General features: G+C 34.0%; 2 protein-coding genes across 7 annotated transcripts in view; one reads left to right on the forward strand and one right to left on the reverse strand.

Moving 5' to 3' along the window:
* The first annotated feature begins 1,316 nt into the window (after positions 1–1,316).
* LOC130052244 (anaphase-promoting complex subunit 10-like) lies at positions 1,317–13,055 on the forward strand. Of its 2 annotated transcripts, none has more exons than XM_056156673.1 (4): positions 1,317–1,639; positions 9,972–10,090; positions 12,152–12,314; positions 12,517–13,055. In XM_056156673.1, exons 2-4 carry the CDS (start codon positions 9,976–9,978, stop codon positions 12,794–12,796), a joined length of 558 nt encoding a protein of 185 aa, XP_056012648.1. In that variant the 5' UTR covers positions 1,317–1,639; positions 9,972–9,975; the 3' UTR covers positions 12,797–13,055. The 2 variants fall into 2 exon arrangements, with proteins under 2 accessions (XP_056012648.1, XP_056012649.1); XM_056156674.1 differs by having other exon boundaries at positions 1,317–1,408.
* The window catches only part of LOC130046411 (methionine adenosyltransferase 2 subunit beta-like), a 56,713-nt gene continuing 50,905 nt past the window's right edge, over positions 12,965–18,772 (reverse strand). For all 5 annotated transcript variants that reach the window (XM_056156671.1, XM_056156669.1, XM_056156670.1 and 2 more), the window contains exons 5-6: positions 13,838–14,028; positions 12,965–13,465 (exon numbers count right to left, since the gene is read on the reverse strand). In XM_056156671.1, coding sequence (XP_056012646.1) covers positions 13,208–13,465; positions 13,838–14,028 — 449 coding nt within the window. In that variant the 3' untranslated portion in view covers positions 12,965–13,207. The remainder of the gene's footprint in view (positions 13,466–13,837; positions 14,029–18,772) is intronic.

Here is an 18,772-nt window from a genome sequence, read left to right on the forward strand (position 1 = left end):
AGTAAGATGAGGAAGCCTATCAATTCTGGGGTGACTAGGTCAAAGGTCAAGGTCACTGGCTATAAATAGACTGAAATTTGGAGAAAATTTTGTTTTCCGCACCATAGCTCTTGAACGAATTATAGGATCTCAATCAAACTTAGATCGATTAAGTAAGACAAGAAGCCTATCGATTCCGGGGTCACAAGGTCAAAGTCACAGTGGCTATAAATAGACTGAAATTTGGAGAAAATTTTGTTTTCTGCACTATAATTTTTTAACAAATTATAGGATCTCAATTAAACTTAGATGGATTATCGCCCTTGATGAGACAAAGAAGCCTATTGATTTTGGTCAAGGGTTAAAGGTCAAGGTCACAAAGGATTTAAGTCGGCTGAAATTTATGTACGCAAAATTTTGCTCCCTGCTTGATAATTCTTGAAAACTTTTCTGCCGGTTCCCTCTAAGCCCATTCCTTGCGCAACTCGGCTTGTGCATTTTCGATGCCCGACAATTTTTAATTTTTTTGCATTTCATTTATTTTGAGTTATTATAAAATTATTTACCATTCCATTGATCCTCTACAGGACTGTAGTATACTCAGGTGACAGTTTAGCATATTGGACTACCTTTTCAAGTAATGAATCCTTAGAATTAGCTATAACTAGGATTAAACTTTAATGTATATATACAGGGGAAAAACTTCTTCATAACTGCAAGGCATTGATAACCATATTGATTTGAATGTTTGGGCCATAATATGTGGTCACATTTTTCATGAGAATATAAAGGGGTGAAATTCTAGAAAACAACAACACGACTTCAGTTACTCGAGGACCGTTGTGGCCCATGGGCCTTCCATTATTCATGTTTGCTGTTGTAACGCTTTGAAAAACAACAACAGTTGATTTGTATCTAAAATCATAATAATATTCAGTCATTTATCCCCCTACCCTTCCAGTACTATCTTTTCTAACTGAATTTCCACAATGTTCAACTCCCACGAGTACTTTAAGTACTTTGATTTCTTTTTTAAATTATGTTTTGAAGTATCTTTTTAAATCATGCATTGAATGAAAAGTGACCGTTTTCGGTTTTTGTATTTATAACACAGTACTAGATTTACCGCTTTTGAGTAGGTGACATTTCAAGTTTAAGAATTAATACTTATTGTTATTGGGTTTTTTTAATTGTGTGAATCAATTTGGACATAAAGATTGTTCCCAAGAAGTATGAAGTAATTCTGTTGGCCGGTTTTAATATTATCTTTAAAACATCGCAATCCGGGACCATCGGGAGTCGGCAGTACTAGATTTACCGCCCACCTTATCAAATTCAGTTGTGGAATATCGATCCCGATTTAAAACATGGATGAAAGCAAAAAATAAATATTCAAAGTTAAACGCGGCCAAATGTAACAAAATTATAGGTATATTTAACTGAACAATTAGAAAGCATTTACAGCGTGCTGTATCAAAGAACGCAAGGATTGTAGACAATGATTTAATCAGAGTACAGCTTAACTAATAATTGAGTTTCACTTCCGGTTTTATTTCTCTGGGCAAAACAACCATAACTGTGTCAGAAAATACTATTATGACAAAACAGTACAGTTATAGCGTAATAAAAGTTATGTAACAAAGTTCAAATCATTGAAAAGGTATGTATATTCTGTAAACTTGCCATGAATAATGGTACTTTTAACGCACCATGTCTTGTATATTGAGGAAATTCGGAGTAGTGCTATTTTTATATGTATGTAACCGTTCTCCTAATTGATTTTTTAGTTTCAAGTTATGAGTCCGGACAGACCAGGTTTACACTAGGTTTACATTTTTACTAATATGCCTTTAGGGCGAAGTGAAAGGTATTGGTCAGTCTATTGATATTAGTCACGGGCACTGAAAGTTAATGTAAATATATAGTATGTACATACTATATAATAACTTCCAGTGCCCATGGTATTAGTGTGTAAAATGTTTATTCATATCAGGATAAAAAAAAGAGTTCCGAACGACAACTTCTAAAGCATCTTTTAAAACATCTTGTCAATTGATCCGCCTATTCATTGATGATTGTATATTTGAAATATAACGCAATTGATGTAAAAAGTGCATTGTGATGTCATATTCAGCGTTGGTGTTTAACTGGTACAATCGAGGAGTGGTAATATGATTGAGAAAATATGATTTACATGCCTATGTAGATTTTTTGTAACATCTCAAAACGACATGAACTTGCGTAGATGAGATTCAAAATGGCGAAACACATATCCTCACGCTTGCATTCTAATTGACACCATTTTGACCGAAATTTTCAAGTTCCATATAGTAATATTGTTTTTTTTCATCAAGTTTTCTTTTACTTTTAAACATGTACATGTATATTTGATACCTGTAGGGAGATCTCGAGCTTTGCTCTCATAGCCCTTTGGGCCACAAGAGGGCTTTATTTATAAGACAACCTGATGAATTTTTTTTTAATCTCGGCGAGATTCATTGAAGCTGGATATTTGGACTGACATCTATTCTGAAAGAAGAGACGTTGGACCGAATATCCAGCCTGGACAAATATCACCGAGATCAAAAATTTGTATAACTAAAGATGATGCAAATGAGCATAATGGCCCCCTGGCTTATTGTTCGTAATATGTTTTAAAGTGTGACCGTTGAGACAAGCGAAGACCCTTAATATCTTGCAGCACGACTTGAGGTATTCATTTAACGCAGGAAATATAACGCGGTTGATGTAATCAGTGCATTGTGACGTCATATTAGATGTGATCATATTTTTCATCAACAACAGAATGTACAAAGGTATGAAAAAGCTTGTTTGGAATCAAAAAATAATTGTGGTACTTTCCAAGCTATTTATTTGTTTTATCTATGGGGTTGTCCATGAAGTATACCGCAGTGACAGTGACATTTTTCCTGAAGCACTATGGGTGATACTCATAACTTTTCAGCTGAGGAAGTGCAAATCACATGACTCAAATGTGTAATCATTGGAGCAAGCTCATTATTTCGTGACATAAGCTTCACTTGCTATAATCAGTTTGTAGTGGTCAGACAGGCTCGATCATCAATGCTAGATAGCTCATTTGGTAAAACACCTGACTAGAGATTTGGGGTTATTTTGGTCCATTGCATTTCTCCCTTTCAGTTACATTTGGTGCCTTAAACCGCTCCTGGAACTGACAGGTGAGAGTACCTGCCAGGGCATAAAGATCCAGGGTGGATTTGTACATTGTCGAGGTTAGAAGACATAAAAGAAGGGAGAAATGTGGTTGTCAGACTTACTTGATCACCTTTTCCAAACGGTTGTATTTGCTGCATTTTTAAAATAGTAAATTCGAATCTAAGCAATATAATTAATTTCCTGTGGTTGCAAGTTATCTGCTTGTATTCTATTACAAAGAGATTATTTCATAAATTTGATGGACTTATAATATGATCAATGAAAAACTACTCGCGCTAACTCTGGATTCCCGTCTACATTTTCAATTCGTAAAAATGTTACAAAGCTTTGCAATTTTGCTAATAATATTTTATTTTAATGCAAAGTAGAATTCATTAGTAATTTTAATACCAATGTTAATTAATTGCTCTTAATTTCAACTCTTTTTGAGTAGGGGTAGAAAAATGAAAAATATGTTCCTTGAAACCATTTGCCTTAAAACGTCATATGTTTTTAAAAATTTATTGATAGGATTAAATAATCATTTAATTTATACTTCATATTATTGACTTAAAATGGTTAATCTTCATTTCTCACACTTTATCCTCATTTGCAATTGATCATGGAGTGAACATTTTCGCTTTGTTTTGGTCTGTAAATATTTGTTTCTTTCCTCCTCCACCCCCCCCCCCCCCTCCCACCTTGAAACAACAAACGTTTTGGTATAAAGTTGGTAAATGACAATTTATTATATAATGCCTGCAAAAAGGAATTTGTGTTTCAGTGGGGGGAGGGGGGGGGGGTTAAAAATATTTTCCGTTTTCCATTCCAAATTATAGAGTTATCTTTCCATGTTTTGTCAAATAAATAAACTTTTATGAAAATTCATATGGATATTTATTTTGACATAAAAAAATCATTTAAAGTGAAACTTTTAAAAATTGACCAGAAAGTAGGCGGCGAAACAATAATATTGTTCACAGTTCTTTAGAAGATTGAGGGGCATCTCAGTATCAACAATTTGTTTTACATACTTAATACCTCCTATTTTTAGCCAGGAGTTTCTGATATGCTGCTCTCCTCATTAATTTGACATATGTGGTGGAAAATTTGAAACTGTTAATGCTATGAGATATTTCAGCCTACTTACAAAGGAACCAGACTGAGTGTAAATTCCCATTACACTGAACATTTGTTTACAATTGATTAGGAGAATTCAGTTTAACAATGGAATGAACAGTTATGAATGAGAGGATCTTTTCATAAAATGGAGAATCATTGAAATACAGATGTACCAAAATTCTAGCATTTGCATGCTTGTTTATCATTTGGAACAATCTAGAATATCATCCCAAGAGTATAGATCACCATTGACATCAGTTTTGTGATATATGCCTGCCCTTACCAAAATGTAAAGTTTGCTGCAAATTTGCCGCAAGTTTGCTGCAAGTTTGCGGCAAACAAATCAGTGTGCCAGAGCTGTTTGCCAGAAGTGTGCAGCTAATGCCGCTAGCGGCATACAGTGTGCCACTAGCAGCACACAGTGTGCCACTAGTGGCACAGTGTGCCAGAAGTGCACCACAACTTTTCCTAAATGAAACAGTGTGCCAGAAGTGCACCACAACTTTTTCTTTGGTATTCAGAATCAAAACTGTGTGCCAGAAGTGCACCACAACTTTTTCTTTGGTATTCAGAATCAAAACTGTGTGCCAGAAGTGCACCACAACTTTTTCTTTGGTATTCAGAATCGTGTGCCAGAAGTTCACAAGTTTTTTCTTAAAATTTTAGAACTGAAACAGCAAGGGCACCAAAGTTCACGACTTTTCTTGAATATTTAGAATAAAAGAGCCATTTCAATATATCCATCACAACATTTTCTATAATAGAACATATATGCAACATTTCTTGCGTACCCCTTCCATCTTCTTGTCTTAATGGGAATTAGCGGTCATTTTGTCACCAAATATTGAATTCAATGAAAGTTGCCCTATAATAGTTATTATATATTAAAGTAATAATTACACTTGTATTTAATTATTTCAAACACCTTTTAACCTCTTGAAAATGAATATGTGATTTTGGTGATTGAATATTATTGTCTTGCAAGACAGTATAATTATTCTCTAGTTACCTTTGCATGCTGTCAGCAAAATGTAAATGCTGTTTTTGTTTTTATTTGAGAAATGATTTGATTTGGGTGCAGTGAATACATCTTTCGTATATATTTCTTTACATTAAAAGCGATTATCTAACGTAGTTTTATTAGGGTTAATTCTCTTGTTTTTGTACATAATAAAAAATAAATGTTCTTATTAGTCATCAATATGTATTTCAATATCATCGAGAGATTTTTAGAAGAAAAAAAGAAAATGGTTGTCATCACTTTCACAGCTAATGCCCCTTTAAAATAAGATGTAAGTGCACAGGTATCTGAATTTTAATCTAATTAGAAAAAAAAAGTGAAGAAAAAATATCTATATCTAAATAAATGGAGAGAGAGAGAGAGAGAGAGAGAGAGAGAGAGAGAGATTTCTTTTCTTTTCTTTATATATATGTATATCTGAACATTGATTACAATTCAGATACTGGGTTTGTGAGTTGAAATTAATCAAATGAGAGTGGTAAAAATTCACCTTTATATCGTATAATTTATCCAGGTACGTTATTCTGGTTTGTGGAATGCTAATTGATACTAAGTTAGAATAATCTAAGCTGTATACCAAAGTAGCTCTTCATGGGGCTTTACGGCTCTATGCATCGCAAATAGAGATCGGGTTCAATGCGTCGGGTGTGGGATTCACTCAATATTATATGCTGAGCGGGAAAGTTGATATCAACAGACGCCATGATGTTATACCGGTAAACATCTTGAACATGAATCGAGAACAGGAGTTGATGCAGATATTCTGAGGAGAATCTTCCAATCATTGAGTAAGTGATTTACTGTGTATCTTATAGTTACAAACTCTCTAATATATTGTTCAAAACGAAACTGACCATCGCTCATTGTATGTTGTTGCGTCAAATCTTAAGTCAGTGTTTACGTTTATAAATTTACATTCTTCATTCAATTCTTTGAAATTATGTGGAATTTATTTTTTTTTTAAATTTCCTTTGTATGAGAATAGATTAGACTCCTTCTAGTTGCATTATCGTAGCCATCGCGGATTTTTTTTTCTTTTACATTTGGACAGGACCATATAGGCACTTAAAAAAAAAATGGAGAGAGAGGGGGAAAGGCCGAAAAACAAACAAATAATTAGGCCTATTTCTGTAATAATTATGCTATTTTTTGTTTACTTTCTACTCGGGTTATATTTGCAAAACTGAATAGTTTATTCAGTAAATGGTGTTTTTTAATGAATGGTTGATTATTTTTTTTATTCAAATGCTTATGATTTGAACCCAGATGTCCAGTTAGAAAAGTTAAACTGCATTATGATCAAGGATGTGACCTCCAGAATCTCAATTTTGTCACTCCGTCAATGCATATTCGTTATGAAAATGGATTGAAGATCTTGTCTTGGCAATAAAGTTAATTTGTACGTAAAGTCTGGTCAGCATGATATTAACAGTTGTACATCAAATATTGCATTTATTAGCCCAATGGGCTATAACGCAACATTGATTATTTCTCGGCTTTGAAAATCGGTGGCCCCAGGTGTCGGGCGACGGTAATTACATGTACACACCCCTGAATGATTCCTCCTATGTTAGACGCCTTGCAAACTTGTACATGTATATATGACGGCCAATGGTATCTCGTAATTATTTACAATTTTATATCTTTTTCAGAATATATTTCATGATAGTCGTGAAGATACAGAAGTTGTGATGGTGTGTTGATAGGCTGTCTTCAACTTGCCATATCTGAGAGTTCCAACATGCAGGCCTGGATTAATGTGTATAAATCACTAATGAAGTTACATAGTGTTATTTAGTTTTAAAAAAAGAATGACATTTCAATTTATACACACTTGCCAAGTGAATCTGATGAGACTGCTACATGTATTTGTGAGTAAAGGCACTCTGTCTTAACCGAAAAACTATTTACAGTTTATCACAACAAATGGATGGGACAGTAGAGTTGTTGCGGACAATATGTGACCAAGTACTGAACAAGTGGAAGATTAGAAGAAGGTCCAGAATTCAATCATATTTTTGATTCTAAGGCGCAGACAGCATGGAGATAGTCCTATTATTCTCCCATTCATCTATGATGGAGAAACTTGTGTAAATGTTTACAGTGTTCTCCCTAATAAGTGCCCACAAGTCTGTATTAATTTATCAGAATATAAAGTCCTTCACAGTACTGACTTTAAAATTCATGTAGATTGTCTCCAGATTTTTCTGAGGAAAAGTGCATAGTTTACATGTGTGAATTTTGAATATATTTCATTCTTGTCTACAAATGTTGCTGAAAACTGTTATTGATGCACAATGCACATAGTCATGTTATGCAAATGATAGACCTCCTTTTTAATTACATGTCCTTAAGATCATGTCAACTCCTTTGTCTTAATTGTATATACAATTCTAGCATGTATAGCATCATTTGTATAGCACTTGCTAGTTTAATAAGGATTTTATTTTTTAAAAACTTTCATTTGACTTGATTGATCTAAAATGGCCAAAATTCACAAATGTATTTAAATCACAACCTGACCTTAGGCCAGAAAAGTGCCACAGTGGGTTGATATTTTTCTCTTGGATCTTGAAAGAAATTCTTTATGAAGCAGTTTCCAAATAAAATGTACTCTCATGGCCAGGGTGGGACTTCACCGAGAACTTTTTAACATTGCACAATGCAATATTTGTGGATTAGAAGCTGTTGCAGTTTCTTTAAGTTTTCTCTCACATCTTGTTATAATTATATTTTATATTTTTGGTCGGGTTGCACAATGTGCAAACAGTTTATAAAATGCTGAATGACTGGTGGGCAAGCGACAATAGCGTCCCTGTAATAGTACCTACTTTGTGTAATCAACTCCTTTCACACCTCTCACTTGATGTTCCTCAAACTTTGTACAGTTGTTAGGGATACATTGAAGATGTGCGTGTACCTTTTTGAAAGTGATCAGACATTTTTTGAAAATTTTACATGTAGTTAAACTTCGTCATTTTTTAAGCATTTCTTTAATCGACAGTATCTATTTTGTGTAATCAACTCCTCGTATACCTCTAATTTGACATTCCTCAAACTGTGTACAGTTGTTATGAATACATTGAAGATGTGCATATGTGTTTTTGAAAGTGATCAGACATTTTTAAAAAAAAATGTACATGTAGTTGAACTTAAGTCATTTTAAAGCATTTCTTGAATAGATGGTAACTATTTTGTGTAATCAAATCCTCATGCACCTCTAACTTGACATTCCTTAAACTTTGTACAGTTGTTATGAACACATTGAAGATGTGCATGCGTCTTTTTGAAAATGACTAGACTTCTTTTTTTTTAGATTACGTGTAGTTGAACTTGTTATTTTTTATGCATTTCTTGAATAGATGGTACCTATTTTGTGTGATCAACTCGTGCACATCTAAATTGATATTCCTCAAACTTTGTACAGTAGTTATGGACACATTGAAGATGTGCATGTGTCTTTTTGAAAGTGATCAGACTTTTTTCAAAAAAATTACATTTAGTTGAACTTTGTCATTTTTTTAAAGCATTTCCTGAATAGTTGGTACCTATTTTTTGTAATCAACTCCTCTTACAGCATTTATTTGACATCCTTCAGACCTTGAACAGCTGTTATGGAAGCATTGTAAATGTGCATGTGTCTTTTCGGAAGTGATCAGGCATTCTTTGAAAAATTTACATGTGCATGGTGAAGTTGAACTTAGTCATTTTTTAAGCATGGTACTTTATGTAACCAACTCAGCTTTTACTTAACATTTTCCAAACCCTGTACATTATAGATGTTATAAAAACATTGAAGATACACATGTAACATTTTAAAAATGCTTCTCTCTTTTTTTCCTTTTTTTGTTGAAAAATTTTACCTTTAATTTGTCATTTTTCCAGTATGTTTCTACTGTTGTTCCTATGATAGATAACATATTTTACAAGAACCTGGTCATTTCTGTTTTTGAATCTCTTTTTTTGAATATGTTAATTACTTGATATGTCATTGTTCTTGAAATTATATTAATTGAATTATTATTGTGTTTTTGTTTTGTAATATGACAGTTTATATAGGATCCCTTAATTTCGAGCAGACAGTGCCAGAAGTGTGCCGCAAGTTTGTCGCAAACTGTGTGCCAGAAGTGTGCAGCAAGAGTGTGCCGCAAGTTTGCCGCAAACTGTGTGCCAGAGGAAAAATTTGCATACGAAAAGTATACTTGCGGCAAATATGCCGCACACTGTGTGCCAGAAGTGTGCAGCAAGTGTGTGCCGCAAGTTTGCTGCAAACTGTGTGCCAGAGGAAAAATTTGCATACGAAAAGTATACTTGCGGCAAATATGCCGCACACTGTGCCAGAAGTGTGCAGCAAGTGTGTGCCGCAACTGTGCCACAAACTGTGTGCCAGAGGAAAAATTTGCATACGAAAAGTATACTTGCGGCAAATGTGCCGCAACTAGTTGCGGCAAACTTGCTGCAAATTTGCAGCAACTGTGTGCCAGAGGGCTTATATTTTGGTAAGGGTGGTCTTCAATAGATTTAGTTCAATCATATTACTAGAAAAAAAGTTATAATAGTATTGGTAGACTCCATTAGGTATGGTAAAGAGTAGCCGCATTAGCATATCAGAAACCTTGGATAGTAAAGATGTTTTTTGATGAGATGTTCTTATCATTTATCACATTTTCAGCACCATGGCCACAAAAGTTGCCGCAAATCCAGAAATAGATATTTTGAAAGAAGAAAGGGAAGGAAGGCTTCGTGAGGTTGGAAATCAGGCTGTATGGTCATTGTCCTCTTGTAAACCAGGTACAACACTGTTATATGCATGCAACTTTCTGGTTTGAATTTAACTTGCTCAAGCTAGTATTTGTCCATTGTCAGTGATGTTGGCAATGTTATGAGAACCACTTGGTCAATTTCAACCAACCATGGCACAAAGTACATGTATCCTTCAGTGAAGGGGGTTTATATTTGTAACGACACATTTCAACAATACCTAGCTTTTGGAAGGCCTGTTATCAAACCCACAAATTTAAATTCTCCATGAACAAATAAAGCAGAATTCTATGTGTAATAAAGGATATCTGTTAAACCACAAAATTTAGAACCCACAGATTTTGTGCAAACCACGATCCTCAGGGCCAGGGCATTAAGTTTTGAAGTTTAACACAGAAATTCAATGTACATGGAGGAAAAATCTTTCCTTTTTTTCTCAGTAACCATTAAGGTACAATATGTCATCATTAATGATTAAGCAAGTACTTTATGCCGTAGATTAAATTTTGTTCAAACCATGACTTCTGTAGTCGGAGCAGAACCAATATCATACTGTTTGTATCCAAAACTAGCAGGTAAGCTAAATGACTCTTATAAATATTGTAGCCCAGGCCAAATATAAAAATTTGTTTGATGTATTCCGACAGACCCATCAAATTTGCTTCTACCTGATCATTTTTTTCAGCAATTTAAAATTTCTTCTTTTTTTTTTTGGTTCCCTTGAAAATATAAAATTCTCCTTATTTTAAAAGGAAATATTAGAAACTTTAATGACATTAAAAAAAAAACCTACCTACCGACCCACCTTGAAAAATGTGGGTCAGAGGACATCAAACAAAAATATTTTTAATGATGGCCCCATGAGTATCTCGTTAGCATATAAATCGTCAGTAAACTGAAATTCAAATTTTTTGTCCATGTGATTATACACCAATTTGACAAAATTGAATGGTTGGTCTATGAAGCTAGTTAGGCAAAATATTTTTGGCTGAAAGGAATATTTGAAATCTGACACTTGAGTCAAATTTCAGAAAATGAGAAAGAAAATTTTACTTCTTTGAGTCTTGTATTATATAATTTTTGTGTTGGTTACAAAGGAGAAACATAAAATTTTGATTTAGCATATATCTTGTTTACCCACCAGGCTGAGACTTACTGGAACTACATCCTATAGGGTTCAAATGAAAGTTCATTAATAATCAGATAGCCCAGGTTAGCTATAAATGATCAATCTAACTCAAAGAAGTATTTTGTTATTTTTAGTCAAGTTACTTAGCAAATCTTGACTTTTAAATTGGCGAAGGATGGGCGTCCAGTCGGGCGGCGTCCACAATTAGCTTGTCCGGTCTCTAACATTCATACTTTTTGGTTCATCTTTGTGAGACTTACATAACAAGATCACATCCAAAAGAGGAAGGTTTCTATTTATTTTGAGGTCAAAGTTCAAGGTCACTTTGTCACTAAATGCCATATATTTGAGCATGTCTGGTCTCTTAACTTTCATACTACTAGGGGCATCTTTGTGAAACTTACATAACATGATCACATCCAAAAGAGGAAGGTTCCTATCTATTTTTAGGTCCAAAGGTCAAGGTCACTTTGTCACTAAATGCCATAGATTTGAGCTTGTCCGGTCTCTAACTTTTATACTACTTGGTGCGTCTTTGTCAGACTTGCATATTTTGATCACATCCAAAAGGGGAAGGTTCCTATTTATATTGAGGTCAAAAGGTCAAAGTCTCTTTTTCACTATATACTGTAGATTTGAGCTTGCCTCTAACTTTTATACATGTACCTACTGGTGCATGTTTTTCAGACTTCAAATCCTGATGAAATTCAAGATTCATGTTGCTTTTGAAATCCAAAGGTCAAGGTCATTATTCAAAGCTTCATACTTATAAACTATATTAAATATGTGCATGTTTTTACTTCGTGAATACAAGCATGCATAATTTTCCAAACTGCAACTCGGTCATTTGCATCTTTGATGCGTTTTAGCGATTTTTAAAACATTTTGTTTGAAAAATGCATTAAGCAGAATGTAAATACACTGTACAAGATATATTTGAATTACATATTATTTGTTTGGAGGATTTGGAGTAGATCAGCTCCTGGACAATACAGTGGACACATACTGGCAGTCAGATGGACCTCAACCTCACCTGGTCAATATCCAATTCAGACGAAAGACCACCATCCATGATGTGTGCATCTACACAGATTACAAAGCTGACGAAAGCTACACACCAAATAGGTACGTCATATTGTTATCATATCAACACCACACAATATATACCTTTTATACCTTAGAGTACATCAACTGTAAACTGTACTGCAAAGCCACTTAATGCTTGCCTTGTGTGTTAATCATGGATATAAAGTAATACATTTCCTGTGATTTTTTGTTTGTTTAAGTTATACAATGACTTTTAGCATCGGTGTCTGTATATTTCCAGGATTTCACTAAGAGCTGGCACACACTTTAATGACCTTATTGAAGTAGACCAAATAGAACTCAGTGAACCAGTCGGCTGGGTGTGTGTTCCCATGAAGGACATCAATGATAAACCAATCAGGACATTTATGGTTCAGATAGCTGTGCTTTCAAATCATCAAAATGGGCGGGACACACACCTCCGCAGAATAAAAGTCAGATCTCCTGTGCAGGACACTTATGTTGTGAAAACACCCAAGTTCACCAGTCTGGAACTCATGCAGCTGGCCTATATAAAGTGAGATGTTGCTGATTGTCATGTGTGTGTTAAAAGACATCAACATGAATCTCAAACATTTTATAAAGATGGAAAGAGAAAAATTCAGATACTGGTAGAACTCACATTCACTTTAATTCTTTCAAAGTGAAAATTTTTCTTCTTCGGTTGTTTATTGAACAAATGAAACAACTGAGTTTGTAATGTTTTATTGTATATTACCATAGACTGTTCCCCAAAAAGTGTTCATCATAGATACTTGTAATATAGAATTCAAAACACTATTATATTTGTTTTCATTGCATATTATACATTGACAGTTTACATTTTGAAGCCCACAATACTAAAATATCAAAGAACAGCAGAGTAAGCCATTAAAACTACGTCAGCACTCATTTAAGTTAAATGCATTTATTTTAAACAGCAATATTCCTATCTACTTATTAAAATATGGCTGCAAGACTGTCTTTATTCCCTCAGAAAATGGTGTTTGCCTCCCAGAGACTAGAGCTTCCATCTTCTTGCAGGATAAGTGTGTGTTATAGGGTCGGGGAGCTCCCTTAGAGGGAGTCCTGTCTGCTTTAATGTTTTCTGTACTCAGGGAAAAGGCTGATGCCATGGCAATAGACATGTCATATTTTGTCATTTCTTCATTAGATGACCAGTGGAAAACTCCATGAACTTTTTCTGGATCCTGTGAATGAGAGTGTTTAAAAAATTTATGTGAAATGGGCATACATGCATGACAGGGGATTGACAAAGGCAGTATTGAAATAAAAAGAGCAAGGAGCATCAACGGCCAAACTTTACAGTTACTCTGATCAAATGAGATTAGTGCCAACAATTTTATGACTGATGTGACAAAAAATCAGTTTCCAGGAAGATATGTTGAATTTTATTTGGGAACTTTGTTAAAAATTTCAAAGTATAAATAGGTACAAATAAGAATGCAAAAACTTAGATTTAAATGCAATAACAAGTTCACAAAATTTTTAACTTCATACAATATGAAACATGAAGGGCTGCTGGTTGGTGCTGGATCTTTGGTTGTATTGTGTGAACTAACCTGAAGCCTCCTATCTGCTAGTTGTCTAATAACATAAGCTATGTCATCACAGTGAGTGGGGTATCTCTTTTCATAATCAGATGCAATCAATTCAGACCCTTTTACAATCTTCTCAAACAGAATTGTAACAGCACTCTCTGCAATGTACTCTATATCTCCATACAAGATTGGCACTCGTAAAACTGAGTTCTCTGCAATAATATATTTTTATTTTATATTAAGGAAATTCCACCCTCTAGAATTATAGGTTCAATCTTACATTTTATTGTTGATTCTTCAAATAATATATCTTAGTAACAAATGAAAATGATAAGATAAGTATGTTGCGGTATTGATTTTTTTTTTATCAATTAGCACACAAATACATATGTTATCAAAATTAGGAAATTGCAATTTTCCTTTAACAGCATTATCAAAATTTCACAAAAACTGGTTAAAACAATATAATAGTATTCATAACAATTTCATGAAACAGTTTCTTTAAAAAATTTGTGAAAAATAGAGGAAATCTATCACATTAATGGACTTGATAAGTAATTTAATGAAAACAGAGTAATTGCCCTTGGATTCAATATTTTGAAACATATAATTGATTATTCATATATAACTTGGACTTTTGAAATATTTTATGGTTGACAATTTTTTTTACAATAATTATTGAAAAATACTCCAACAAAATTTATGTTCCTGTCATGCATGAAAGGCAAAGATAATGAACAGTGATCAATCTCAACTCCTATAAGCAATACAAAATAGAGAGTTAGGCAAACACGGACCCCTGGATATACCAGAGGTGGGATCCGGTGCCTAGGAGGAGTAAGCAACCCCTGTCGACCAGTCACACCTGCCGTGAGTCCTATATCTTGATCAGGTAAACAGACTTATTCATAGTCAAAATCAGTGTGCCATGAATGGCCTAACAACCGGCATGAAACGCGTCAGACAGCATTTCACCCAATGATAGGTTGTATTGGCAAATTAGATCGTTATAACGACCATAGAATTTGCAAAATGCTGATTTTTTTACGCGACTGGGAACCCCTGTACCATCAACTTGTTTGTCCATCAGTAGCCTACTTTGATTTAAAAACTGACTATACGCAGAACAAGCTCTTGCCTATTGAATCAGTTGAGAGATATAAACACCATATGCAGGTGATAATGGAATATTGCTACATAAATATGCGAAGTTGACGATAGAGAAGTTAAAATCATCCCTTTTGTTTTGAAGTCGAGTTGTTAGTTTGCCGTTAATATCTACTTCCAATAAAATATTTAAGTATGAAGTAAAAGTGGATGACTCTGTGGTGTTTTATATTTCAAGTTCACTGGGATATATTGAATCGACATATGAATGAAAATTATTTAGATAATACAGTAAAATATCTCTATCTCGAAGTCCGAGGAACGTCGAAAAAACTTCGAGATATCCGGGGGTTCGAGATATCCAAAATCGATCTTGGATATTTTTTGAAGGAGGATATTTTATGCATATTATGGGATTTGCAATATAAACAACAACCCTGTTGTGGTTTCTTATAGTTTAATGCAAGTTGATGAATTAATATTGTGGAATTTCAAAGACAAACATTTCGTTTTTATACGCCCGTCTTAAGACGGGCCGTATTATGTTATGGCCTTCATGTCCGTCCGTCTGTTAGCTTTTTCGTGTCCGGCTCATAACTTAAATACTATAAGGCCTAGAATAATCAAACTTTGTCAGTTGATACATCTTGGGTAGAAGGTGTGTCGCACATTAAAACCAGGTCGCTGTGACTTTTAATTAAGAAGATATGGCCAAATATGGTAAAACCCTGTCCGGCTCATAACTTGAAAACTATTTGATCTAGAATCATGAAACTTGGTCAACTTATGCATCTTAGGTAGAAGGTGTGTCGCACTGTACTTTAAGGTCACTGTGACATTTAGTTGAAGTGATTTTTTGAAAAAAGTATGTTATAATTGGTACAATCCCTACTCATATAAGAGTTTTGTAGAAAACCTCATTCAAAAATGTTACATCAAGAAAACACATATTTTTTTAATGATATACTGTACAGCTTTTTTTAGCCTATGTAATGTTTCCTTTGTTTCTAACAATAACATGAGAAATTCCACTTGTCCCATGGGAGTAGCATGCAAAGGGCATTTTGACAAGACTAATTAATGAGTTTTGTGTAGAGCATCTCTGATCAACATGATCAAGCAGGTGTTATCTTTATCTCTAGGGAATTGGGCAGAGAGATCTTAGCCTCTTAATTGCAGATATACCAGAAATTATTTGAAAGTGAATTTGTTTGTTGTGGTTAGTCTTTATTTTCAAAATTAATTTGACATTGTACTATATAATTTTTAATTTTTTTTCTCAGCAACCTATATGCAGAGTATCATTTCTCACTAAGACAACAAATGGTTGCAATATGTATAAAGGCCTATTTTAATGATTAGTATTTTGATGTTTTGTTATGGCTGTGGCATTGTTCAGAAAAAAGATATACAATGAACAAAGCTGCAGATTGGGCATTTGTGTAAATCTGAACAGATGAAATAGTATTGCAATAACCATATTAAAAAATGTTAATTCAAGAAACTACACATTCTTCATTATATACACTGTACTATACAGCAGTATATAACAAACAAATTATTTCTTTTGTGTCAGTAACAAGAGAAATTTCCCTTGTCCCATGGGTGTAATTATCAAGCAATTCAGGAGGCATTTTGCTAACAGAAAAATTGCATTCTGTCAAATTACAGATTAATTAATGAGTTTAGAAGATTTCTGTTACAGCAATCTGATCAAGGAGGTGCTATCTATATCTCTTGCAATCGGGAATTGGGCAGAGGAATCTGGCCTTCTAATTGATCTGTCAAATTTTAGAACAGTTCTAATTGGTAGCCATTACTTTGAAAGTTAATTTGGTATAAAGTTTAAGAATTAATATGATATTGTAAAATATATTTTTATTTTATATCTCAACAACAAGGTGCAGATTGTCATGTCTCACTAAGATGACAGTTTTACAGTCTAAGAATAAACATAATGACTAATGTTTGATGTTTTAATACGCTGTGCATTGTTCTTCATTCCTTAAAATACAATGAGCAAAGCTGCAGATGTGCATTTCTCAAGTCTAACACAACCAGTTGAGAAATATATGATGTATTATTTTTTTCTAATTAATAACTACACCATAGGAGATGCACCAGTGTTTGAAATAACCGTTTTTAATCTATATTTATTTATATTGACATCACCATGCATATTTTACTTTTATACTTGAAGATTTGACAAAGGCAGATACTGATATATGTATTTTTTTATATGTTGAATAAATCAACCTTTTTGAGTACTCCCATTTATTGTAAGTTGTTTGCTTGGATAAAGGGCTATCTTGCACTTTAATCATTTCATTGAAAACATTTGGGAAAATGTTTTTATATCCTTTTAAAAATCATTAAGCTTACATTATCAATATTTGAAGCAATGTCACATGAGGCCATAAAGTGGGTAAGATTCTTAAAGGAAGGTTGACATTTGGTTCCATGCATACCTATCTCTTCATGGTGATATGTTCATGTTAACAATATGTGACGGGCGTATCATGTGCCGTGGCGGTGCACTTTATTAAATATATTAACATCCAATTGAATTCACAATGTGTTTCAAAATTAAGATGATCGTGTCTGTATGCTTACTTAAAGTTTACTGATGCCCAGGCTTGACTAGCATGTAGTTATTGCGTTGTAATGAAAGAAGCTATCATGTAAGAAACAAAAAAGAGGGATTTAAAAAAACAACTTTTAAATGTTTATTAAATAAATTTTCGTGTTTTTTCTGTACTAGTTTTAATGAGGGAGCGTGTATTATTAAATGCATTATCGTTAATAAGAGCATTACCTTCAAGCGCACTTTGACGATTTTGTGCGTTTATCTAACCCACATGTTAATGATATAGTGTGTGCCATTCAAAACACCATCCCTGGAATCGGGTGTGTCAGTTCATGATTGGCGGTGGACTTTAGCCGTAATGTTGGAAGGCTTCACTAATTATCAAAGCTGTTGAACCATTTTTTGGCGACCTGGGTCTACTCGGAAAAAGGGAGCGTGGATTAGCGGTCATTAATTATAATTGATGTAGCCGCGGGTGTGAATGTGTGACTTAACGACGCCAGGTATGGTAAGCAGAGCGGAAAATTTACTGCACTTCGAGATAAACCAGGTGAATTTGGGGTATGGGACCTTGAAAATACTTCGACATAAGCGGAGTATTCGAGATTACCGTGTTTGAAATATCAGAAGTTTTTTTAATCAGTTATATAGGGAAAACGGCTGGGACCGGCGGTCAACTTCGACTCAAGCGGGGTATTCGAGATAAACCATATTCGAGATACAGATATTTTACTGTACATCGTCGATATATCTAAATGTCGAATGGAAGGCCACAGCAAGAGATTTTTTCTTTCTCGGGTAGAAGTTTTTGAATAAATTCTACTTCAAAAGAATATAAAAACACTGTTGGAAGACCTGATCACCAAAGATGACAAAGATATTGTCAATGAGGAACTCCAACATATTTTTTATTTCAAATTCAGAGTACTTGTGTGTGGAATCAGAGTGGTGTTTAACAAAGTAATTTTTTGGATGACTTATCACTAGATAGGAATATTTGCGTTTTCCATTTTTGTTGAAGAAGTAACTATCTATGATGTCAAAAAGTCTAGTTTTTAATTTATCATGAGGAATTGTGGTGTAAAGAGTTGAAAAGTCATAGGGTTTGATGTTGTTGATTTGAGAAAAGTTTTACGATTTTAGATTTACTAAAAGTTCTTTAGAATCCACGTTTGATTTACACCACTTCTGGCATATGTAGTCGCACAGTACGTTTGAAGTTTCTCTTATTAAATCATTGACCTTGCGAAATTTACATCACA

This window comes from Ostrea edulis, chromosome 2 (genome assembly GCF_947568905.1).
Source record: "Ostrea edulis chromosome 2, xbOstEdul1.1, whole genome shotgun sequence".
In the NCBI taxonomy this organism is placed as follows: Eukaryota; Metazoa; Mollusca; class Bivalvia; order Ostreida; family Ostreidae; genus Ostrea; species Ostrea edulis.

Coding starts and splice junctions, on each gene's coding strand:
- LOC130052244 (XM_056156673.1), top strand. CDS start 9,976: ATGGCCACAAAAGTTGCCGCAAATCCAGAAATAGATATTTTGAAAGAA. Junction 10,091..12,151: donor ATTGTCCTCTTGTAAACCAG/GTACAACACTGT, acceptor ATTTGTTTGGAG/GATTTGGAGTAGATCAGCTC. Junction 12,315..12,516: donor GAAAGCTACACACCAAATAG/GTACGTCATATT, acceptor GTATATTTCCAG/GATTTCACTAAGAGCTGGCA.